The 19,140-nt window shown below is 41.5% G+C and overlaps 1 protein-coding gene across 1 annotated transcript in view; it reads left to right on the top strand.

The window, feature by feature from the left end:
• The window catches only part of KAT2B (lysine acetyltransferase 2B), a 99,425-nt gene that overhangs the window by 47,864 nt on the left and 32,421 nt on the right, over positions 1–19,140 (top strand). The window contains exons 5-8 of the mRNA XM_077750914.1: positions 3,947–4,039; positions 5,378–5,559; positions 12,792–12,983; positions 18,153–18,259. Coding sequence (XP_077607040.1) covers positions 3,947–4,039; positions 5,378–5,559; positions 12,792–12,983; positions 18,153–18,259 — 574 coding nt within the window. The remainder of the gene's footprint in view (positions 1–3,946; positions 4,040–5,377; positions 5,560–12,791; positions 12,984–18,152; positions 18,260–19,140) is intronic.

Here is a 19,140-nt window from a genome sequence, read left to right as displayed (position 1 = left end):
GGGGAAGGGCTTTCCAGGCAGCAGAAGGACCGCTGTCTCGGCTGGGCACTAAGTGAGTTTGATGTGATGTGGGAACGGTAAGGAGGCCTGTGTGGTGGAGCCCAGTGAACGAGGGGAGAGGGTGGGAGGAGATGTGGTTGGAGGGTGGCACCAGGGCTTTGACTCTCACACTTGGAGCGGAGGAATCAAGAAGTTCCAAATTTGGGCATCTCAGCACTGTGCTCTGTGTCTCCTTGACACCAGTCACTGATTCCTGCTGCGATTCCTGCTGCGGCTCCCTGTAGCTGCTTCCTCACGACTCTGTCTAACCTGCACTTGGATCACACCCATCCGCTCTCCTCAGATCCTTGTCTCCCCAGTTTCTCTTTCTTTTTTTTTTTTTTTTAAATGTTTTATTTATTTTTGAGAGAGAGAGATAGAGACAGCATGAGCAGAGGAGGGTCAGAGAGAGAGAGAGGGAGTCACAGAATCCGAAGACAGGCTCCAGGCTCTGAGCTGTCAGCACAGAGCCTGACGTGGGGCTTGAACCTATGAACCATGAGATCATGACCTGAGCCGAAGTCGGACGCTTAACCCACTGAGCCACCTAGGTGCCCCTCCCCAGTTTCTGATTGCTGTCACCATGGACAGGTGTGAGAGAGGAACTGGTGGTGGGAACAGACACAAAAAGTTCAGGTTGCCAAAAATAACATTTTTTAAAGGTGGCCGACAGAGGAAATAATGAAAAACAAAAACACCTTGCTGTTGAGGCACTGTTGATTATGTTGTACTATTTAATACTGACAAGGTTCTTTTAAAAGCAAAGACAGAAAACAAAACAGTCCTTTCAGAGCTTATAGCCAGAAAAGGTTTAACTCTTTTTTTTTTTTTTTTTTGATACTTGTTTATTTTGAGAGAGAGACAGAGAGAGGAGAGAGAGAATCCAAAGCAGGCTCTGCACTATCAGCATGGAGTCAGATGTGGGGGTTCGGTCTCAGGAACTGTGAGATCATGACCTAAGCTGAAGTCAAGAGTCAGGCTCCCCAAAGTTTGCCTCTTGTAATGAGCACCATGCTTCATTTCGTGTAACAAGGATAGAAAACTTTTCCATTGATTTCCCTCTTTTGCTTTGGCTGCTAGGAATCTCAGTGGAAATTTTGTGCCCAATTCCCATAGCTTTATTTTTTTTTTAACATTTATTTATTTTTGAGAGAGACAGAGCATGAGAGGGGGAGGAGCAGAGAGAGAGGGAGACACAGAATCTGAAACAGGCTCCAGACTCCACGCTGTCAGCACAGAGCCCAATGTGGGGCCTGAACCCACTGACCTCGAGATCATGACTTGAGCTGAAGTCAGACGCCCAACAAACTGAGCCACCCCTGCGCCCCCCTCTTTTTTTAAATGTGAATTTACTTGATACATAATTTTCCCTTCTCATTTCTGGGGGGAGTACTAATGGAGGCTTGGGGATAGATAGGAGACAGGTGTGGGAGTCAGAATTGTATTTTTAAGTTTTGGAGATATTCTTTTTTTCTAATTTTTTAAATGTTTATTTTTGAGAGAGAGAGCAAGCATGCCCACAAATGGGGGAGGGGCAGAAAGAGAGGGAGACACAGAATCCGGAGCAGGCTCCAAGCTCCAAGCTGTCAGCACAGAGCCTGACATGGGGCTTGAACTCCCCAGCTGTGAGATCATGACCTGAGCCAAAGTAGGCTGCTTAACCGACTGAGCCACCCTGGTGCCCCTTGGGAATGTTAGTTCTAAAAAGGTTAACGGGAGGGGAGGGAGAGGAGAAAGAGAGAAGAGGGGCATGGGCAGAAAGAGAATGAGCGGCCGAATCCCCCACTGCCATCAGCAGGCACTAGGCTACTCCAGGTGACAACTTGTTGACATGGCTGTGAGGCCTGAGTCATCCAGACTGAACCCTGGCAGGTTCGTGCCGTGTAGAGCTTCTTTGGAAAAAGATCTGAGTCAAAGAAAAACAAAGTCTGCATGACGGCAGCTCTTACCTGTCTTGGAACTAAGTGGCCCGGCAGCCCCCACCACCCTGCTGGAAGTACACTTTGCATCAAGTTTCCACCCTGCCAGCCTCCTCTCGATTCCGTTTCTAACCAACCAGACAGGCCAGGAAGCATTGCTCTGCTTTCAAGTGCATTTTCCCTCTCTCTCACCTCCCTCGCCTTTAACAGCGCAAATAAAGTTTGCCCATGGGAACAAAATCTAACCTCTTCAGCCTTCTCCCCCTCCTCCCCCCGAGTCACTCTTTGGGCAAATAAATAATACATCATCTATCCCTTAGCTTTTGAAAGTCAGTTCCTGTGTCTTATATGTCTCATTAATTAAATTAAAATTAAATGTATTACACATTTAAGTAGCATTTTAAAAACTTCAGGCTTAGAGGTTGAAAATAAACCCAGGGGAAAGCTGTCTGTCTTGTAAAGCTGAGGGTGGCTCTGGAGCTCAACTACCTGGGTTTGACTCCTGGCTCCATCAGATACAAAGTGTGACTTTGGGCAAGTCATTCTCCCTCAGTTTCTGTGTCTGTAAAGTGCAGACAGTAACAGCACCTACCTCAGAAGGTTGTTATGAGTGTTTCAGGAGATGAGACATACAAAGAACCATGCAGACTGCCTGGCAAAGGGAAGGATGCTGATGCTTGCTGCTAGTGTTAAGTGTCTTTCATTTGCCCACTTATCCCAGCTCTGTCGATGAAGATGAAGAAACTGAGACTCTGCAACTCCCCAATCCATTAGTTTATCTCCATTTGGAAAGCCCCGGTGGACCGAGTTCCCAAGAGGTCTTATTTTAACTGGGTACAGAAAGTAGGCAGCCAGAATTTATTTGTATTTAAATTTTATGATCAAGCTTTCCATGTCCTTAGAAACAGATATAGTGACTTACCATTTTTGCTTACTTATTTTTGTAAAAATGGGCATAATTCCTTGAAAAGATCAAGAAATGTCCCATGCTAATAATGTATATGGCACCCCTAGAAGGAACTGAGGCCCTTGTAAAACATGGTCCAGGGGGAACACATGGGGATCCTCAATCTTGGCCATTTTTCCGTTTCCATTAACTCCCGGGAGAATGGTTGCCAGGCTTGTTTCCATTGAAGAGGCAGTAAGTGGAGAAAGGAGGGAAAGATGTAACTTAAATAAATGTGTGTTTATATCATGATTGGTCCCTATGTAAAGGTTATGGAAGATCAAGCAAAGGTTGAAGGTAAAGGATTTCAAAACCAAAGTTATTTTCAAATTAGGTCTTGATTAGTGACTCTGTGGTCCCTCTTCTCTCTTGATATTTGCTCTTTGAGGGCTTTAAATTCCAGTGGCAAGGATTAAGAGCAGTGTTTTGTTTTGTGGGCATTGAGATGCCAGAACAGTTGGCCTGCATTCTGTGGATGGAAAGGAAATGAGAAAAGACCACAGCAGTGAAAGTTGGCAATTGAGAGCCTTACAGAATTCCTTCCCGAAGGGCCTGGGCTCTAGATGATGCGTATGGCATACGGCGCTAAAGACATCTTTCACCCCTGGCCTCACTGGTGCAGAATGCATCTCTGCCTTTCAGGGGTTTAGATAAAACCCTCCGGAGCATCAGCGCACCTGCTTTGGCCTAGATGGGCATGTGCAAAGTGTGCGTGTTCCACACCAGGCCCCTGGGTCACTGGGAATCTGGAAATAGTGGAGAGAAGGGAGATGAGTAGGAGAGAGGGTCCTGTTGGCTGTTGCTGGTACGCTCAGCTGCACAGAACATGAAAGGGGTCTGGTTTCTCATCACTCTGGTCATGGGTGTGAAGGCAAATTTGGGTTACCTGATGGTCACCCATTTTTATTGATTTAAGGATTTATTTACATGTAGTTAAGATAATTAGAATACGGTTACTTCCTTTCAGAGGCTGTGTGTGTGTCTGTGTGTGAGAGAGAGGGGGACATTGATTTTCTTTTTCTTAATGATTTTTTTTTTGCAGCTCTTGAGAAAGTCTATTTTACAAAGAGGAAAACCTGTGGTTGAAGGCTCTTTGGAGAAGAAACCCCCTTTTGAAAAACCTAGTATTGAACAGGTAAAAAGGAAAAAAAAGAGAGATGCCCTTTTTTATTGCTCTAAGGCTGAGTGAACCTAATCTTCTTTCCATCTTTACACGTGTCTTCCTTCCATCTTCTATACCCAGCTTAGAGATGTTCACTGAGTGTGGAGAAATTGTCTGGGACCCTTTGCATCACAAGCGAACACTTAATTTAATAAATGATCTAGCTTTTGTCTTTTATGGTTGCTGTATACTCAGAATTCACTGTGTGTTTGGAGAAGGAAAAATTAAGAACATGTAGTTGGTAAAGAACACGCGGAATGTGCTCTGTCTTGGTGTTAACGTTTTAAAATTAAGTCTTTGTCCTTTTGTTTGGCACTATCTGAAAAAGACTATTGAGGTGAGGGAATTCAGGAGCATTGACAAAAACATTGTAAGTCAAGCAGAAAACACAAATAGGAAATGAGATTTTGCATCCAGAAATTGACTTCCTGTTACATTATGATTCTTGGAAAGAAACCGGCTTACTTAGGGAATCTGTTGACATGGATAGACTTTCTCTGTGAGGTGTTACACCACTCCTCAGAGTCAGTTTTTAGCCTACCATTATTTGGCTAAATCAATCTCCAATTCTCTTGACTGAATTTCTTGATGAGAATTATTATAGAAGATAGGACATCAGAGTCCCTAAAAATAAATGTATTTTTATCAGTCAGTTTTCAGTAGAAGAAATTTTATTTTGTCTCCAAACTCTATTAAACAAGAATTCATTGTTCTTTTATTCGAACTTAGATTAGACGGGAGTGTTCTGCTGAAAGATTAAATTAATCCAGATTCTTTTAAAAGCTGCTAATTCTGAATAAGAATTTTTTTTTTCTTGGTAAGGTTGCCAAAAGAGTGATAGTAGAGCATTTAAAATCTGATGGTTGAGTTCAATGGTAGACATGCTAGTAGTAGCTTTTTGATTGAAATTTTGGTAATCCTTTTTAACATAATGTTTATCCAGGAACCTCATCATAATACGGTCTATGTTGATAGTGCAGCAAGAATTAGTTTACAAAATAGTCCTATTCTGTTGTTTCAAAGGTTTTGACCTTTTCAGCCTGTGAGCTTGATTTTCTCTTTAACGTTTGAGGAACGCAGCAGGCATAGAATAGCAACTCACAGCTTCTCTGTCTTGTCGCTTTTCATCCACTGTGATCTATGGTACAGTTCCCTCTGGGCATTCCTGTTTTCTAATAGGGAAAAGGAAGAGCCTTTGTGAATAGAGAAATGTCTGCTCCTTTGCTAATAACCATCAATGGTGCCATGTGGGTGTTCAGAAATCGTATGATTGCAAAGCTATATGAGTAAATTGCTTTCCCTCCTTTTAAGGGCGTGAATAACTTTGTGCAGTACAAATTTAGTCACCTGCCAGCCAAAGAAAGGCAAACAATAGTTGAGTTGGCAAAAATGTTCCTAAACCGCATCAACTATTGGCACTTGGAGGCACCGTCTCAGCGAAGACTGCGATCTCCCAATGATGATATTTCTGGATACAAAGAGAACTACACAAGGTAATCAGACCCTCAGTTCCTTTCCCTTGGCCCTTGTCCAGCCTGTCTCTGTGAGCAGAGGGCTGCCCAGTTATTGTGGTCACCCATCAATTCAGAGAGAATGTTTTGATATTTAACTTTTTATTATCACGCTATTTTGGGTGGTGAGAGATCAGCCTAGTCCTATACTATCCAGTATGATAGTTGATAGGTACATGGGGCTACTGAGTGCTTGAAATGTGGCCAGTATGAATTGAGATTTCTAAGATTATACCAATAAATTAATTAATTAACTGATAAATAAATTAATTAAAAATGTAAAATAGTTCATGAGAACTTCTTTTAAAGTGTATTTTGAGAGAGAGATGGGGAGGAGAAGAGAGAGAGAGAGAGAGAGAGAGAGAGAGAGCAAGCATGGTTGAGAGGGAGAGAGAGAATTCCAAGCAGGCTCGTGCTGACAGCGCAGAACCCAGTGCGAGGCTCAAATCCACAGACCATGAGATCAGGACCTGAGCTGATACCAGGAGTCCAAAGCTTAACTGACTGAGCCACTCAGGCACCCCTCATGAGTACTTTTTTAAAAATAATGATTATTGAAATGATAATATTTTGGTTGTAATCAATTAAAGAAGACATTAAAGTTAATTTCATCTGTTTATTTTTACCTTTTCAGTCAGATTCCTGGAAAATTTAAAATAGTTATGTGGCTTGCATTGTATTTCTGTTGAACATCACTGATCTGGATAGCCATACTGTGACTCTGTAATTATTATATAGAAACCCTACTCATTTGAAAAAACAAACCAAAATCAAAAAAGAAAAAAACAAAACCCAATGACCGTGAGTATGATAGTGTTAAAGAATTTTTATAAAGAAGGAACGATCATCCTAGCCCCAGAACCATGATGGCACTTGATTTTATTATACATGTTGTCTTCCAGTTTTTGCCCCTTAAATAATATTTTATATATTAGTTAGAATGAAAAAATATATAGAATATGCATCCTTTATGATCCCCCTACTTAACATCATATCAAACACTTTACTGGTTACATTATAGTCTGTTGAGTTGATGTACTATAATGTGCCCAACCGTTTCCCTGTTGGCTTATGGCAGACTGTGCAAATATTCCTGGATTGCACATTTTCCCCCTAATGTGGGAATTTGTTTTTATTGTTTATGAATTGCAGAATAATAGAATTAACTTAAGAAAATCTTAAACATGGGCCACACAAAATAGGATGACTACATTTATTTTCTGTTAAGAGAGTGACTTGAATTATCCATTCTGTTTACCTTTTTATACTTTCACCCTTTTATTTTTTATATTTTATTTATTTATTTCAGTCATCTCTATACCTAGCATGGGGCTCAAACTTCTGACCTAGAGATCAAGGGCTGTATGCTCTATCAACTGAGGCTCCTGACTCCCTCTTATATTTTGTAGCCACATCAAGCTTGCTTCAGGAGGTATTCCTGAGTTAGAGTAGGCAATGTTTTTTGATAACCAAAGAGCACTTGTACCCAGGTTATTTTCTATAATAGCAGATGACATGTAGGAATGAGCATCATTTAAGATAAGCTTCCTCTCTGATTCATTGACGTGATATTCATGAGTCATATTCCCCTTTTTCTCCTCCCTTCTTTTATAATAGATATAATTTGAGTTATAAAGTATTTCTTCTTAGTAATTGACTTTTGTAAGAATTACAGATTTCTTCAACACCAATTTTTTTGAGAGAGAGAGGGCACAAGTGAGTGAGGTAGGGCAGAGAGAGGAGGAGAGAGAGAGAATCCCATGAGAGTCGAGAGAGAGAGAGAGAGAGAGAGAGAGAGAGAGAAGCCGGGCTCACCTGACACGGGGTTCGAGCTGATCATGAGATCATGACCTGAGTCAAAATCAGATGCTTAACCAACCGAGCCACCTAGGTACCTCAAGGCAATATTTTTAAACATTATATCTTTATTTCTGTACATTCACTTCAGAATTTTACATGAACCAATAGTCCCTATATTATCTTAACTGTCATTTATAGTAAGAGTTGAGATAATAAATCCATCAAAAATATAGGGATGCCTGGCTGGCTCAGTCCAGTAGAACAGTGACTCTTTCTTGATCTTGGGTTTATGAGTTTGAGTCTCATGTTGGGTATAGAGATTACTTTATCTCTACCTATCTATCTATCTATCTAATCTATCTTATCTATTTATCTGTCTTAAACCCACCTGTGGACGATTGGAAAGCTGAATATTTGCCAAAGCCAGATGCCAAAAAGCATTTACCACTACTAACAGAGGAAAAAATGTTTCATCAAGAAGGAGAATTAAATGTGAAGCAGCAAGGAAGATATCACTGTATTTTAGAAAATTGTAAAGATACTATGTAGCACTTGGGAATTAGCAGAAAATGGGTGGCACTTATGAATACTTAAGGAGTAGTAAAGTTAGAAATCGAGCTTTGAAATGAGCAGTGGGTATGAATCATAGCTCCATCCCTCCCTAATTCTGTGTGCTCTCGACCAGTCACTTCACCTCCTTGACCTTGAGTTTCTTCCTCTGCCCGAGCCTCATGAGTACTGAATGTTGTGCACAGTGTCTGGAACACAGAATGGGCACTGGGAAGTTGCTAGTCATTATTTTCCTCCCACACATGTTGTTCTCTAAAACTCAGTCACTGCCAGTGTGGGACTCTTAAGCTGGAGCATGTACAACTGAATGAAAGTGTCATTATTTGAATACGACTATAGAAACTAACATAATAGGGAATAGAAAGATAGCAGCAGATCCTTTCTAGCCCAGTATCTTGAGCCAACGGCTGAAGGCAGCAGAAGAGTGGAGTCTGACAATGGTGAAAAGAAACCTGCTGAGAGTTTGGAATGAATACACCCTGATGAGTTCTGAAACCTGCTGATTTCTAGGTGGAATGTAGACCAAGAGCCTCTGTTAATAATAAATAAGGAAATGAAGGTAGACAACACTCACCTCCCCCACTTGCCCACTGTCACGCCATGTTGATGAAGAAAGGGAAGTAGAGAGAACCTGTGAAAATTTTGAGAATCAGTAACTGTTTCAGAGTAAAACCTCACTGTCATGACCACTTAGGATTTTAATAAACCACACGCCACTACAGCATAGTGTCTCGTTGATATAATCTTCTCAAAAATGGGTAATATTACAGGCTGCAGGCACCACCAGGCTTTATCTCGATGTGTAAGTGAGCCTCCAGGACCTGAAATGCTGGTTCAGCATATAATTTACAGCGGTTGTAGCCATTAGAACGAAGAGGTTGAACACTTATGGAGCTCATATGTCAGCCCGGAAATGGGGTGACAGGATTCTCTGTGGAAGACACTGGATCCAGAAAATGATTGTTTGCTGCAGAGCTAACTTGTGAAGATTTTCCAATAAAAAATTAAATGCAGACTGAAGAGTAGGACTGCTTAAATTACTTCTGTTCTGAAAAAAGGAAAAAGAAAACTTTTATATGTTGAAAATATCTGACATAGTAATGTTAACATGCTTAATATTAATAATAACAATATATTTCCCAGAAATCACTGGTTTTAGAAAAAAACGCTGAATAAATATTTTGAAGTTCCCTGAATTTCGTGATGGTACACTAATATGGTTTTATGAAAAAATAACCTGAAAATAAAGTGTTAGAGGAATGTGACTTCTTAAAATACATTTGACCAACAGAATCTGCTACTGGAAGCAGCACATATTTAGTCCTAGATTCTGAGTTGTGCACACTGTCTGAAAGGTGTTAATGGTCACCGCATATTGGGGAGATTTTTTTTTTTTAATGTAAATTCAAGTTAGTTGACATATAGTATAGTCTTGGCTTCAGGAGTAGGACCCAGTGATTCATCATGTGCATATAACACCCAGTGCTCATCCCATCAAGTGCCTCCTCAATGCCCACCCCCCATTTAGCCCATCCCCCCATGCACCTCCCCTCCAGTACCTCCCCTGCAGCAACCCTCAGTTCTGTGTATTTTAGAGTCTCTTACGGTTTGTCTCCCTCTCCATTTTTATCTTACTTTTCCTTCCCTTCCCTTCCCTTACGTTCATCTGTTATGTTTCTCAAATTCCACATATTGGGAGATGTTTTGTACGAATACAGAGCAAGTTTGATATAACTAAGTTGATTTTGATGAAGCAGTTTTATGTAACCATTGTTGTATGTTACTGAGTATTCATTAGGCATGTAAGTCTAGGACGGTATTTATTAGGAGGCAGGGAAAGAAAGTGGACTAGGAGATAGGAGACCCTAGCCTTTAGTTCAGGTGAACTAGGAGAGATCACGTAATTCCTACAAACCTTAGGATTTTCATTTCAGCAAGTAGGATGACATGGGCTTCTGTGCTCAAGTTCTCCAGTTCACATTTTAAAGAAAGCAAGGTGTTTGCAAAGCATCAGGTTGCTGTCAAATATCTGAGAGTTATTTGAAGTGTCAGTAAATTGCATACACATGACATTCTTATAGGCGTGCAAAAATGAATGAACTATATCCCTTTCACTACTTCTTAGATGACCTGAAACCAGTCATTTAGGTAAAATCTTTCCTTACAGTTAAGTGTTTGGAGGAGTGTGTGCACAGAGATGCACACAAATTCCTATTTCTTCTTTTCATCCCACTGTGTGCAGTGACTACGTCCTTTGTTAAACCAGCACTAAAACACCGCACATTGACTCAGACTCTATCTTATCATACTGTGCACTTTACAGATTTATAAAATAATATCAATCTTGGAAGTAAAAACAAAACAAAGCTGAAAAGCATAAACTATGGTCTATGAAATGCTTCTTAGAGTAAATGAATGGAAGCCCATTATTTGAAACATTTCACTAGACCATAACAGTCTGTGCTGCCTTCTCCTACCCTGGGAAGATTGCATGGCCTGTAAAACACTTCTTTATGACACTTGATGATTTTATGGTAATATTTATAACCTACCATTGCTGTAGCAGAAATAACATCCATTTTGAGTAGATTGTCAGACATCTGTGACCCTTCCACAGATGGAAATGCTTTTTAGATTGATTCAAAATCAGCACCTCCCATAGATACATAATGTGAGTCGCAAATGTGATTTAAAATGTTGTAGGAGTTAACATTCTAAAAACTAAATAGACACAGGATGTTAATTTCAATAGTGCTGTATTTTACCTAGTATATAAATATTATTTTGCTGTGTAATCAACATGAAAAAGTATTACTCATCTGTTGTTACCTTCTCTTGTGCTGGTTTAAAATCCACTGTGTAAGCTATGCCTGCGGCACATCTCAGTTCATTCACTCAATTTAAAATGGTTAAAGCTCAATGGAGTCCTACCAAAGCAACGAAGTTATGTTTAAGGGAAAAACATTTCACACTGTTTTCGTTTAAAAGTACATTTTAAATTGATTAAATGACATCACAGATCAAGCTCCTCGGTTGTACTGGCCACATACCAGGTGTTTGGTGCGTACATGTGGCCGTGGGGCTCCTGTGTCAGTGCAGTATCCGTATAAACAGCTGTTTTAGACAATACTGCTCTTAATCCTAAATATTCAGTTTTTCAGATAGTCTTGTGATGGCCTCAGTCTCATGAAACCAAATTTTTGATTATTAAGGTCTGTAAACTGTTTAACTCTTAACATTTATTATGTTTTGTAATTAGTCACTTGTCAGCTGGCCTCCCTTCAGCCCTATCTATCACATCATTAAGTGGCCACAGACTAATATCCAGCAAAGACTAACCTTGAAGGTGATACAGTTCTCTGTGAGGTGCCTTAGGAAGAACAACATAAATGCCCTTCCTGGCCTTTTTTGCTACCAAGGTCACTGTTTCTGATTTGACAAGATCAACACTTAAAGAGTCCCATTTTGGAATTGTAACCATAAAAGTGACATTTGGGTATAAATTAAGACAGAAAAGCTGAGAGAAGAGTAGAATTGGTAGCAGGGTTTTAAGGTTAATTTTGAAGGAAGGCAGATGAACTGACACGAAAGTTTTCTTTCCCAACGATGAGCCACTACTACCACCACCACCACACACAGGGGAGGTATGAAGCAATGCAGAATAAGATAAAAAACCAATAAACATTAGTTAATTACTATTATTCCAGTCTTTATTAAGGGCTTTAACATTCATCAGGAGCTTCACAGTACCAGTTTGGGCACATTAGAACCAGCCCTGCCTCCCACTTTAAAGGACATCAGGAGGCATCCAGAGAGGAGAGGTATTAATTTTTGGAAGGCAGGCCCTGCCCTGGAAAAAGATATTTGAATCTGCTACCAAGGAATGAAGATGTGCAATGAAGCTTCTGATCCCTGACCCCCGTGGTACATTCATGTTGCTAGGTCCTGGGAGTTTGAGACCTTGCATCCGGGGAGACCATAAAGAAAGAGGGCTGATTTTGAATACACTTGCATTCTCTAGCTTCTCTTGGGTGAATGAGTTTCTACATTGTATGCCCTACATAGCCATCGTACCCCAGAACTGTGGTCGGATCTCAAGAAAGCCCCTGGTTTCTCTCTGGGCCTGGGCGCACGTCCAGCTTTTGCAGTGCCACAGTGCATTTTTAAGTTTGAGACTGAGTCATTGAAAATGCACCTTAGCGACAGATGGTGGAAGCTCTTTATTTCCTGTGTTTTGACTGAGTTTTGAATAGTCTTGAAGATCTTTATCTTCCCACCAAGGCTTTGGGGGTATGTGAATGCTGTGTAGGCATTTTAAATTTTACTCAGAGCACTAGATGGTGGAATTCTGAGCTTTCAAAATGGGACTTCTTCACCTTCCCCTTCTTAAACTCTTCTTTTATTTAAATTACCGTGTATGTACCAGAAACTCAAATTGCACTATGTACTTTCCATATGGTGTCTCCTGTAATGCTCATAATCAGCCAACAAAGTAGGTATTGTTGCTGTCCCCATACTACAGGTAAGGAAATGGAGACTTAAGAACATAATTAAATTCCCCAAGTCATGCAGCCTGTTAAGTGGGAAAGCAAGGATTTGACCCCAGGTGTGTTTGACTGCCGGACTTACCGCACGATGGTGCAGAATGGAATGGTTGTCCTTGAACTGAACCCACCTGCTGGTATGGGGCAAGTGACTCTGATTTCCAAGTTTCATTAGCTGGCAGTGATACTGACCTAGTTCTTCTCCTGTGGTTAGTGGTGTGAGAGTCACCATACGTGGATATTTCAGACCATCTGGGATGTTGAAGGGATATTAATGGTGCTTGTCTCGTCTTGTCACAGGTGGCTGTGTTACTGCAACGTGCCCCAGTTCTGTGACAGTCTACCTCGGTATGAAACCACCCAGGTGTTTGGGAGAACACTGCTGCGCTCAGTCTTCACGGTCATGAGAAGACAACTCCTAGAACAAGCGAGGCAGGAAAAAGACAAACTGCCACTTGAGAAACGAACTCTAATCCTCACCCACTTCCCAAAGTAAGAGAGCACTCCTGCAGGTCTTTGATTCCACAGCCTGAGACTGAGAAGCACGTGCCAAAGCTTGTTATGAGTGGCGAGGTCATAGCCTCCCAGGGACCCAGGGACAAGGGAGAAGGGACCCTCTCCTTCTCCCCTCCCTTTGTGAGTCATCTTGCGAATTGCTGAGCACGTCTGCTATTGGCTGGAATCTGTTGCCAGCAGTTGGCAGGCCTCCTAGCTCCCTGAGCCCCCTCGTTCCATCTGTGGCACTGGGCCTGGGGTCCTGGGATGGGGCGGTGCCGGGTCTGCTGTATTCAGCTGCCAGGAAGCTAGGCGACCATGGGGGGAGTGGTGAAAGCAGTTTCCATCGACTCAGAAGTGATGCAGGACAACTCCAGTGGCTGGTTTGTTTTTCCATCCCAGATCTCCGGCCCTTTCGAAGACCTGGTAAATCACTCCGGCCACAGTCGGCCTGCCCCCTCACTCTTTGTAAACTAGACCCCGCCAGCAGGGCTGGAAGGGAGTAGAGGCTTCTTCCTTCAGAATGATCTCTGTACCTCTCTACTCAGTTTCTTTTTCTTTTTTTTATTAAAAATTTTTTAATGTTTATTTTTGAGGAAGGGGAGGGGCAGAGAGAGAGAGAGAGAGAGGGAGACACAGAATCTGAAGCACGCTCCAGGCTCTGTGCTGTAGGTACAGAGCCCAACATGGGGCTCAAACCCACAAACCACAAGTTCATGACCTGAGTCGAACTTGGACGCTTAACCGACTGCACCATCCAGATGCCCCTCTACTCAGTCTCTTATAGAATATACCTAACTCTTTCCTCTGCACCTTGCTTTTTCTACCTGCCACAGCTTCCAACATATAAATAATCACGTATTTTTCAAATGAAGGAAGTGTGTCAAAGGAATAGGAAGTTGCAGTGTGTGACATTGGCATTGAAAATGCATTTTCAGTGCGAAGAACCAAAAGTTCGAGCTAAAAGGCTGACTGCTCATGAGAGGGGCTGAAAGTGCAGTGGCTGGCTTGTCATGGAGCAGCGACAGCAAGACATGAGTGAGACAGCTCATTCTGGGGTGTCATTCTGCCCAGAGTGGAAGAGGTCGAAGGTATAATTTGAAAGGGCTCCCTAGGTATGATAGAGCCTGTCTTCCCCAAACCATTAAGAACTGCTGGTGCAGAGAAGAGAGTTTAAGAAAGGAGATATTATGGGGCGCCTGGGTGGCTTAGTCAGCTAAGCGTCCGACTTTGGCTTAGGTCATGATCTCGTGGTTCGTGGGTTCGAGCCCCGCGTCGGGCTCTGTGCTGACTGCCAGCTCAGAGCCTGGAGCCTGTTTCAGTCTGTGACTCCCTCTCTCTCTGACCCTCCCCTGCTCATGCTGTCTCTCTCTTTCTCCTAGAAATAAATAAAAACATTTAAAAAAAAAAAAAAAGAAAGGAGATATTATATTCTTTAACCAAAGACTGACAATACCCTGTTTTAGCAGAGAAACTAGATTTTTTTTTTTATTAAGTTACAATTATTGTATTATCCAGTTTGTTTCTCAGGAAAGATAGCTTTATTTTTTGAAAAAAAATTTTTAATGTTTCTTTTTGAAAGAGGAAGAGAGAAAGAGAAAGAGTGAGTGAGAAACAGAGCACAAGCGGGGAGGGGTGGAGAGAGAGGGAGAAACAGAATCCAAAGCAGGCTCCAGGCTCTGAGTTGTCAGCACAGAGCCTGAAGTGGGGCTCGAACTCATGAACCGTGAGATCATGACCTGAGCTGAAGTTGGATGCTCAAACGACTGAGCCACCCAGGCGCCCCAAGATAGCCTTAATTTTAAAGAATTAAAGTTAGATCTACAACAACAAAAATGTTTTTTTGATAGAAATTGCCTGAAAATTCCTTTGCACTGTAATGCAAATCCTGAGCCGTGGGTAGAGGATGTCATGGATAATTCTTTTGTTGTTTTTTTTATTTTTATTTTTTTTTTAATTTTTTATTTCTGAGGGAGAGAGAGACAGCGTGAGCAAGGGAGGGTCAGAGAGAGAGGGAGACACAGAATCCGAAACAGGCTCCAGGCTATGAGCTAGCTGTCAGCACAGAGCCCAATGTGAGGCTCGAACCCACAAACCATGAGATCATAACCTGAGCTGAAGTCAGACGCTTGACCAGCTGAGCCACCCAGGCGCCCCAGTCATGGGTAATTCTGATGAGCTTTAGCAGAATGCCCAATGTTTGCACAGAAATCCTAGCATCCCGATTTTCAGTGTATTATTAAGGCAGCCGGTACCGGAGACAGGCGTGCCACGAAGGCTTTGGCTTCTCCAGGGAAGAGGATTCAGCACTACCGAAGTTGGAGTTTGGTTGTTGGGCACGCTCGTGTATTCAGTGGCTGCCTTTTAGCTTTCCTTAGAGATTTAAAAGCAATTTTCTTATTTCTCTATTACATTTGCCGCATAAGCAGATTTTATACTTTCAGATTATAGTTGTCGTTCTCTGTCTCCAAGCCACGGAACAAAGAGGACCCCCCACCCCACCTTTCACGGTACTTAAAGAGAAATTTTAATTACCTTACAGAGTAACAATTTTTCCCCCATCGCAAATTCATTTTGCTTCTTACAGATATTTGCTAATTATAGTGTGTTATGTTCCTTCATCCCATAGTTCTGGCACGCTTCTGCTGTGGAGTTAAAAAATCAGCGCTGCTTTTTTTTCCTTCTCTATTACTAATGGTAGGGTAAAACTACCACCCACTTCTCCTTTTAAATCCCTTGTCATTGAATATGACAACACTGGGCCCGGTAGGGATTTATCCCCACAGCCTTGGCAGCAGAATCACATATATTGAAGCTTGAGGTGCCGTGTGGGCCTTGGACACTGTCTCAGCTGAGATCTGTGACTGGCTTCACGCCACCGTGCGCGGCGGCTGTGACTTTCACGGTACGCGCGGGGCCTCTGTCCTTGTCCTCCTCCTCATCATATGTGCGCCCTTTCTTCCACTTGGCTTTACCTCGTGCCTGTCCTCCCATCCACCTACTTACAGGATTGTGTACAAACGGTTTAGTATCTGTATTTCATCTTACAAGTGATAAATGCACGTGCTGCTGAAAATTTGGTTACGAGAGAACAAAGAAGCAAAAGACACCCTCGTAGCCCTACCTCTCTGAGCTACTTTCAGTGTTTTTAGATATTTCTCTATTTCTCCATGTAGTGTGTTCTTTTATTCTACATACAGTTTTGTATGGTGTACGTATGTATATGTATAGAGAACACTTTCTCGTGCCGTTGCACAAGGCTGTTCTTTATTGTAATGAAATAACTGTATTTTGTATATACATATAACACACATACGTGCATATAAAATTATTTTTCCTAAATTATTAACGGCATCATTCCTGCCTCATACACCCTCTTTCTCATCAGCAAGATCAGGATGTGATCCCAGTAAGAATCTCACCTCCTGTTCTGTCAGCCTTTCTGTAATTGGTAAGAAACGCACTAAAATGTTTTAAAATGGAAGATAATGGTGGCTTGCTTAGGAAGTAGAAGTGACTCATGCAGTTTCTAGAAACCATGAATTAAACTATCGAGTGCAGGCAGGTATTCATTCAAATGATACCTTGTTTTTAAATCTGAGATTTAACCTGAGCAGCAAGTAAGAAGACCCCTTAGGACCTTTCCCCATCCATTTTCACTTCTGCAAAATAAGCCTCTCCCATTCCTGAAATCATTTAAAACCTTGCAGTCATTGAGAAACGAGAATAGTGGTACTTTTAGTGATAAGTGATGATGATGATGATGATATAGATCCTTGATCAGTTATCCAAAACTCTGATACTAATGTTTCACAATTCAAAGTTTATAATACTTTGTAAAGGTAATTTATATCACATATATTGTCGGGGCACCTGGGTGGCTCAGTTGGTTAAGTGTCCAACTTTAGCTCAGGTCATGGTCTCATAGTTCATAAGTTAGAGCCTCCCATCAGGCCCCTCTACTTCTCCCCCCCCTCAAAAATAAATGAACATTAAAAAAAACAATAACATATATCACGTCTCTAGGGATGGGGGTAGTCCCCCTAAATCAAGTCCACTTTTAATTTTAAAACCTATAAATAGTTTTATGTTTCTTCAGGTCAGATTGTTGCCAAATGGGTTATGGAAGATCTTTTTTTTTTTTTTTTTAAGTTTTTAATGTTAGTTTATTTTAAAGAAAGATAGAGACAGAATGTGAGCATGGATGGGACAGAGAGAGAGGGAGACACAGAATCTGAAGCAGGCTCCAGGCTCTGAGCTGTCAGCACAGAGCCCAACATGGGGCTCAAACTCATGAACTGCAAGATCACGACCTGAACCAAAGTTGGATGCTTAATTGACTGAGCCACCTAGGCTCCCTGGTTCTGTTTAAAAATTTTTTTTAAATTATTTCTTTTTATTAAGTAATCTCTATACCTAACTTGGGGCTTGAACTTGCAACCCCTGGCTTAAGAGTCACATGCTCTACTGACTGAGCCAAAAAGGTGACCCCCAATCTTTGGTTCTAATCCTAGTCCTGTAATTTACTAGTTGTGGAACTTTGTACCAGTTATTTAATCTCTTTGCTTTAACTTTTTCTTCTGTAAAATGACTATAATAATGGATTCCACTTCATAGGTTTGTTAGGAAGAGCACCTGAGTTAATAATACATCAACCACTTAGAACAATGTCTGTCATGTAGTAAGAGTTATGTATGTGTGTGATAAAAATGAAATACGTAACTTACTGGGTTGGTGTGAGGATTCAGTAAGAAGTTCATAGAACAGTGTAGGCACATGGCAAGCATTTGATAAATATTAGCTTTTGTGAAGGATAATAACAGCAGTAGTGACAGCTACATGGATGGTGGAAATCGTGCTCTGAGGCTTACTGAGGAACACTGAGTGGAATAGATCCCTACCGATATAATGCTCTGTGCAGTCTGTGTTATGTCAATCTGTGCAGAATCAAAAAAGAATAAATTTGTCAAAATGCATTTCTTTATTTGAATATACCAGGGCCACCCACAGATCATCATTTGAGTCACAATTCACGAGCATATTTCTGAGTTGAAGGTGAGAGACGGATGTTGGGGTGCTTGCCATAGATGGTTAGGGTTGTCATCCTTCTAGTAATATATTAGTAATATATTTTGATCTTACTATTGCTTTTACTCCTGTGTCTAGGTTTCTGTCCATGTTAGAAGAAGAAGTTTATAGTCAAAACTCTCCTATCTGGGATCAGGATTTTCTCTCTGCCTCTTCCAGAACCAGCCAGCTAGGAATCCAAACAGGTAAATTTCTTTTCGCATAAATCAGAGAACAACCAGAAAGTGTTAGCCACAGCTCACTCTGCATTTATTTGTGCTTTTTGTCAAAAAATTGAAGAACAGAGCCAGCCAAAAAGTTAACACTTCGGCAAATCTTGCATCTGCATCTCTGTTAATAAGGAGAGCAGGTGCAAAGCAGTTAAAATAACCCCTCCTTGTGCTATTTAGTTTGCTTAGCTTGCACATTAGGAGGTGGATAATGCCATACAGCTCAGCTCTGTGGTCAAATGCTGGCTTCTTTTTAAAGACAAAGTCTTGGTCAATGGCCAGAGATGCCCAGGAATCAAGCCTTGGTCTGGTTTCGGAGTCTGTGATGTCTGTTCGTGCATCAAGTTCCTATCATGGATAAAGGTGATATCCATGAGAACAATCTTGAGTCTCAGGTCATGAAGTACTTCCTGGTGGGGCTAGAGCATTCTTGCCATTGCCTTGGGTGACAGCAGCTAGTATTTTGTGATGAAAGAAGGCATGTGACTTCTAGAATCACACTGATCCCAGAGAGAGGCTCTGAACTGCCTTTGACACTAGGAAGACTTGGAGAAGTTTGGCAAGAGATGCCAAAACAAGTTATTCCTATGGGGCCATGGGGAAAGTGCAGAATTTCATAGAGTTTTTAGTACATCTAGCTCAGTGTGGAATAGTTTTGCCTCTAGCAAAACAGCAACAACAACTTGCAAATGGTAAAAGTCACCTTCTTTAGTGTAGGGTTCTGTGAATTTTGACAAACACATGTAGTTAAATAACTACCAGTACCATCAAGATACAGAATAGTTGCTTCACCCCAGAAAATTCCCTTGCAACCCTCTGTAGTTCGTTCACTGCCCTACCCCCGGCCTTGGCAACCA

Source organism: Crocuta crocuta, unplaced genomic scaffold (genome assembly GCF_008692635.1).
Source record: "Crocuta crocuta isolate KB4526 unplaced genomic scaffold, BGI_CrCroc_1.0 scaffold279, whole genome shotgun sequence".
Taxonomy (NCBI): Eukaryota; Metazoa; Chordata; class Mammalia; order Carnivora; family Hyaenidae; genus Crocuta; species Crocuta crocuta.
This window is presented reverse-complemented; position numbering and strand designations above follow the sequence as displayed.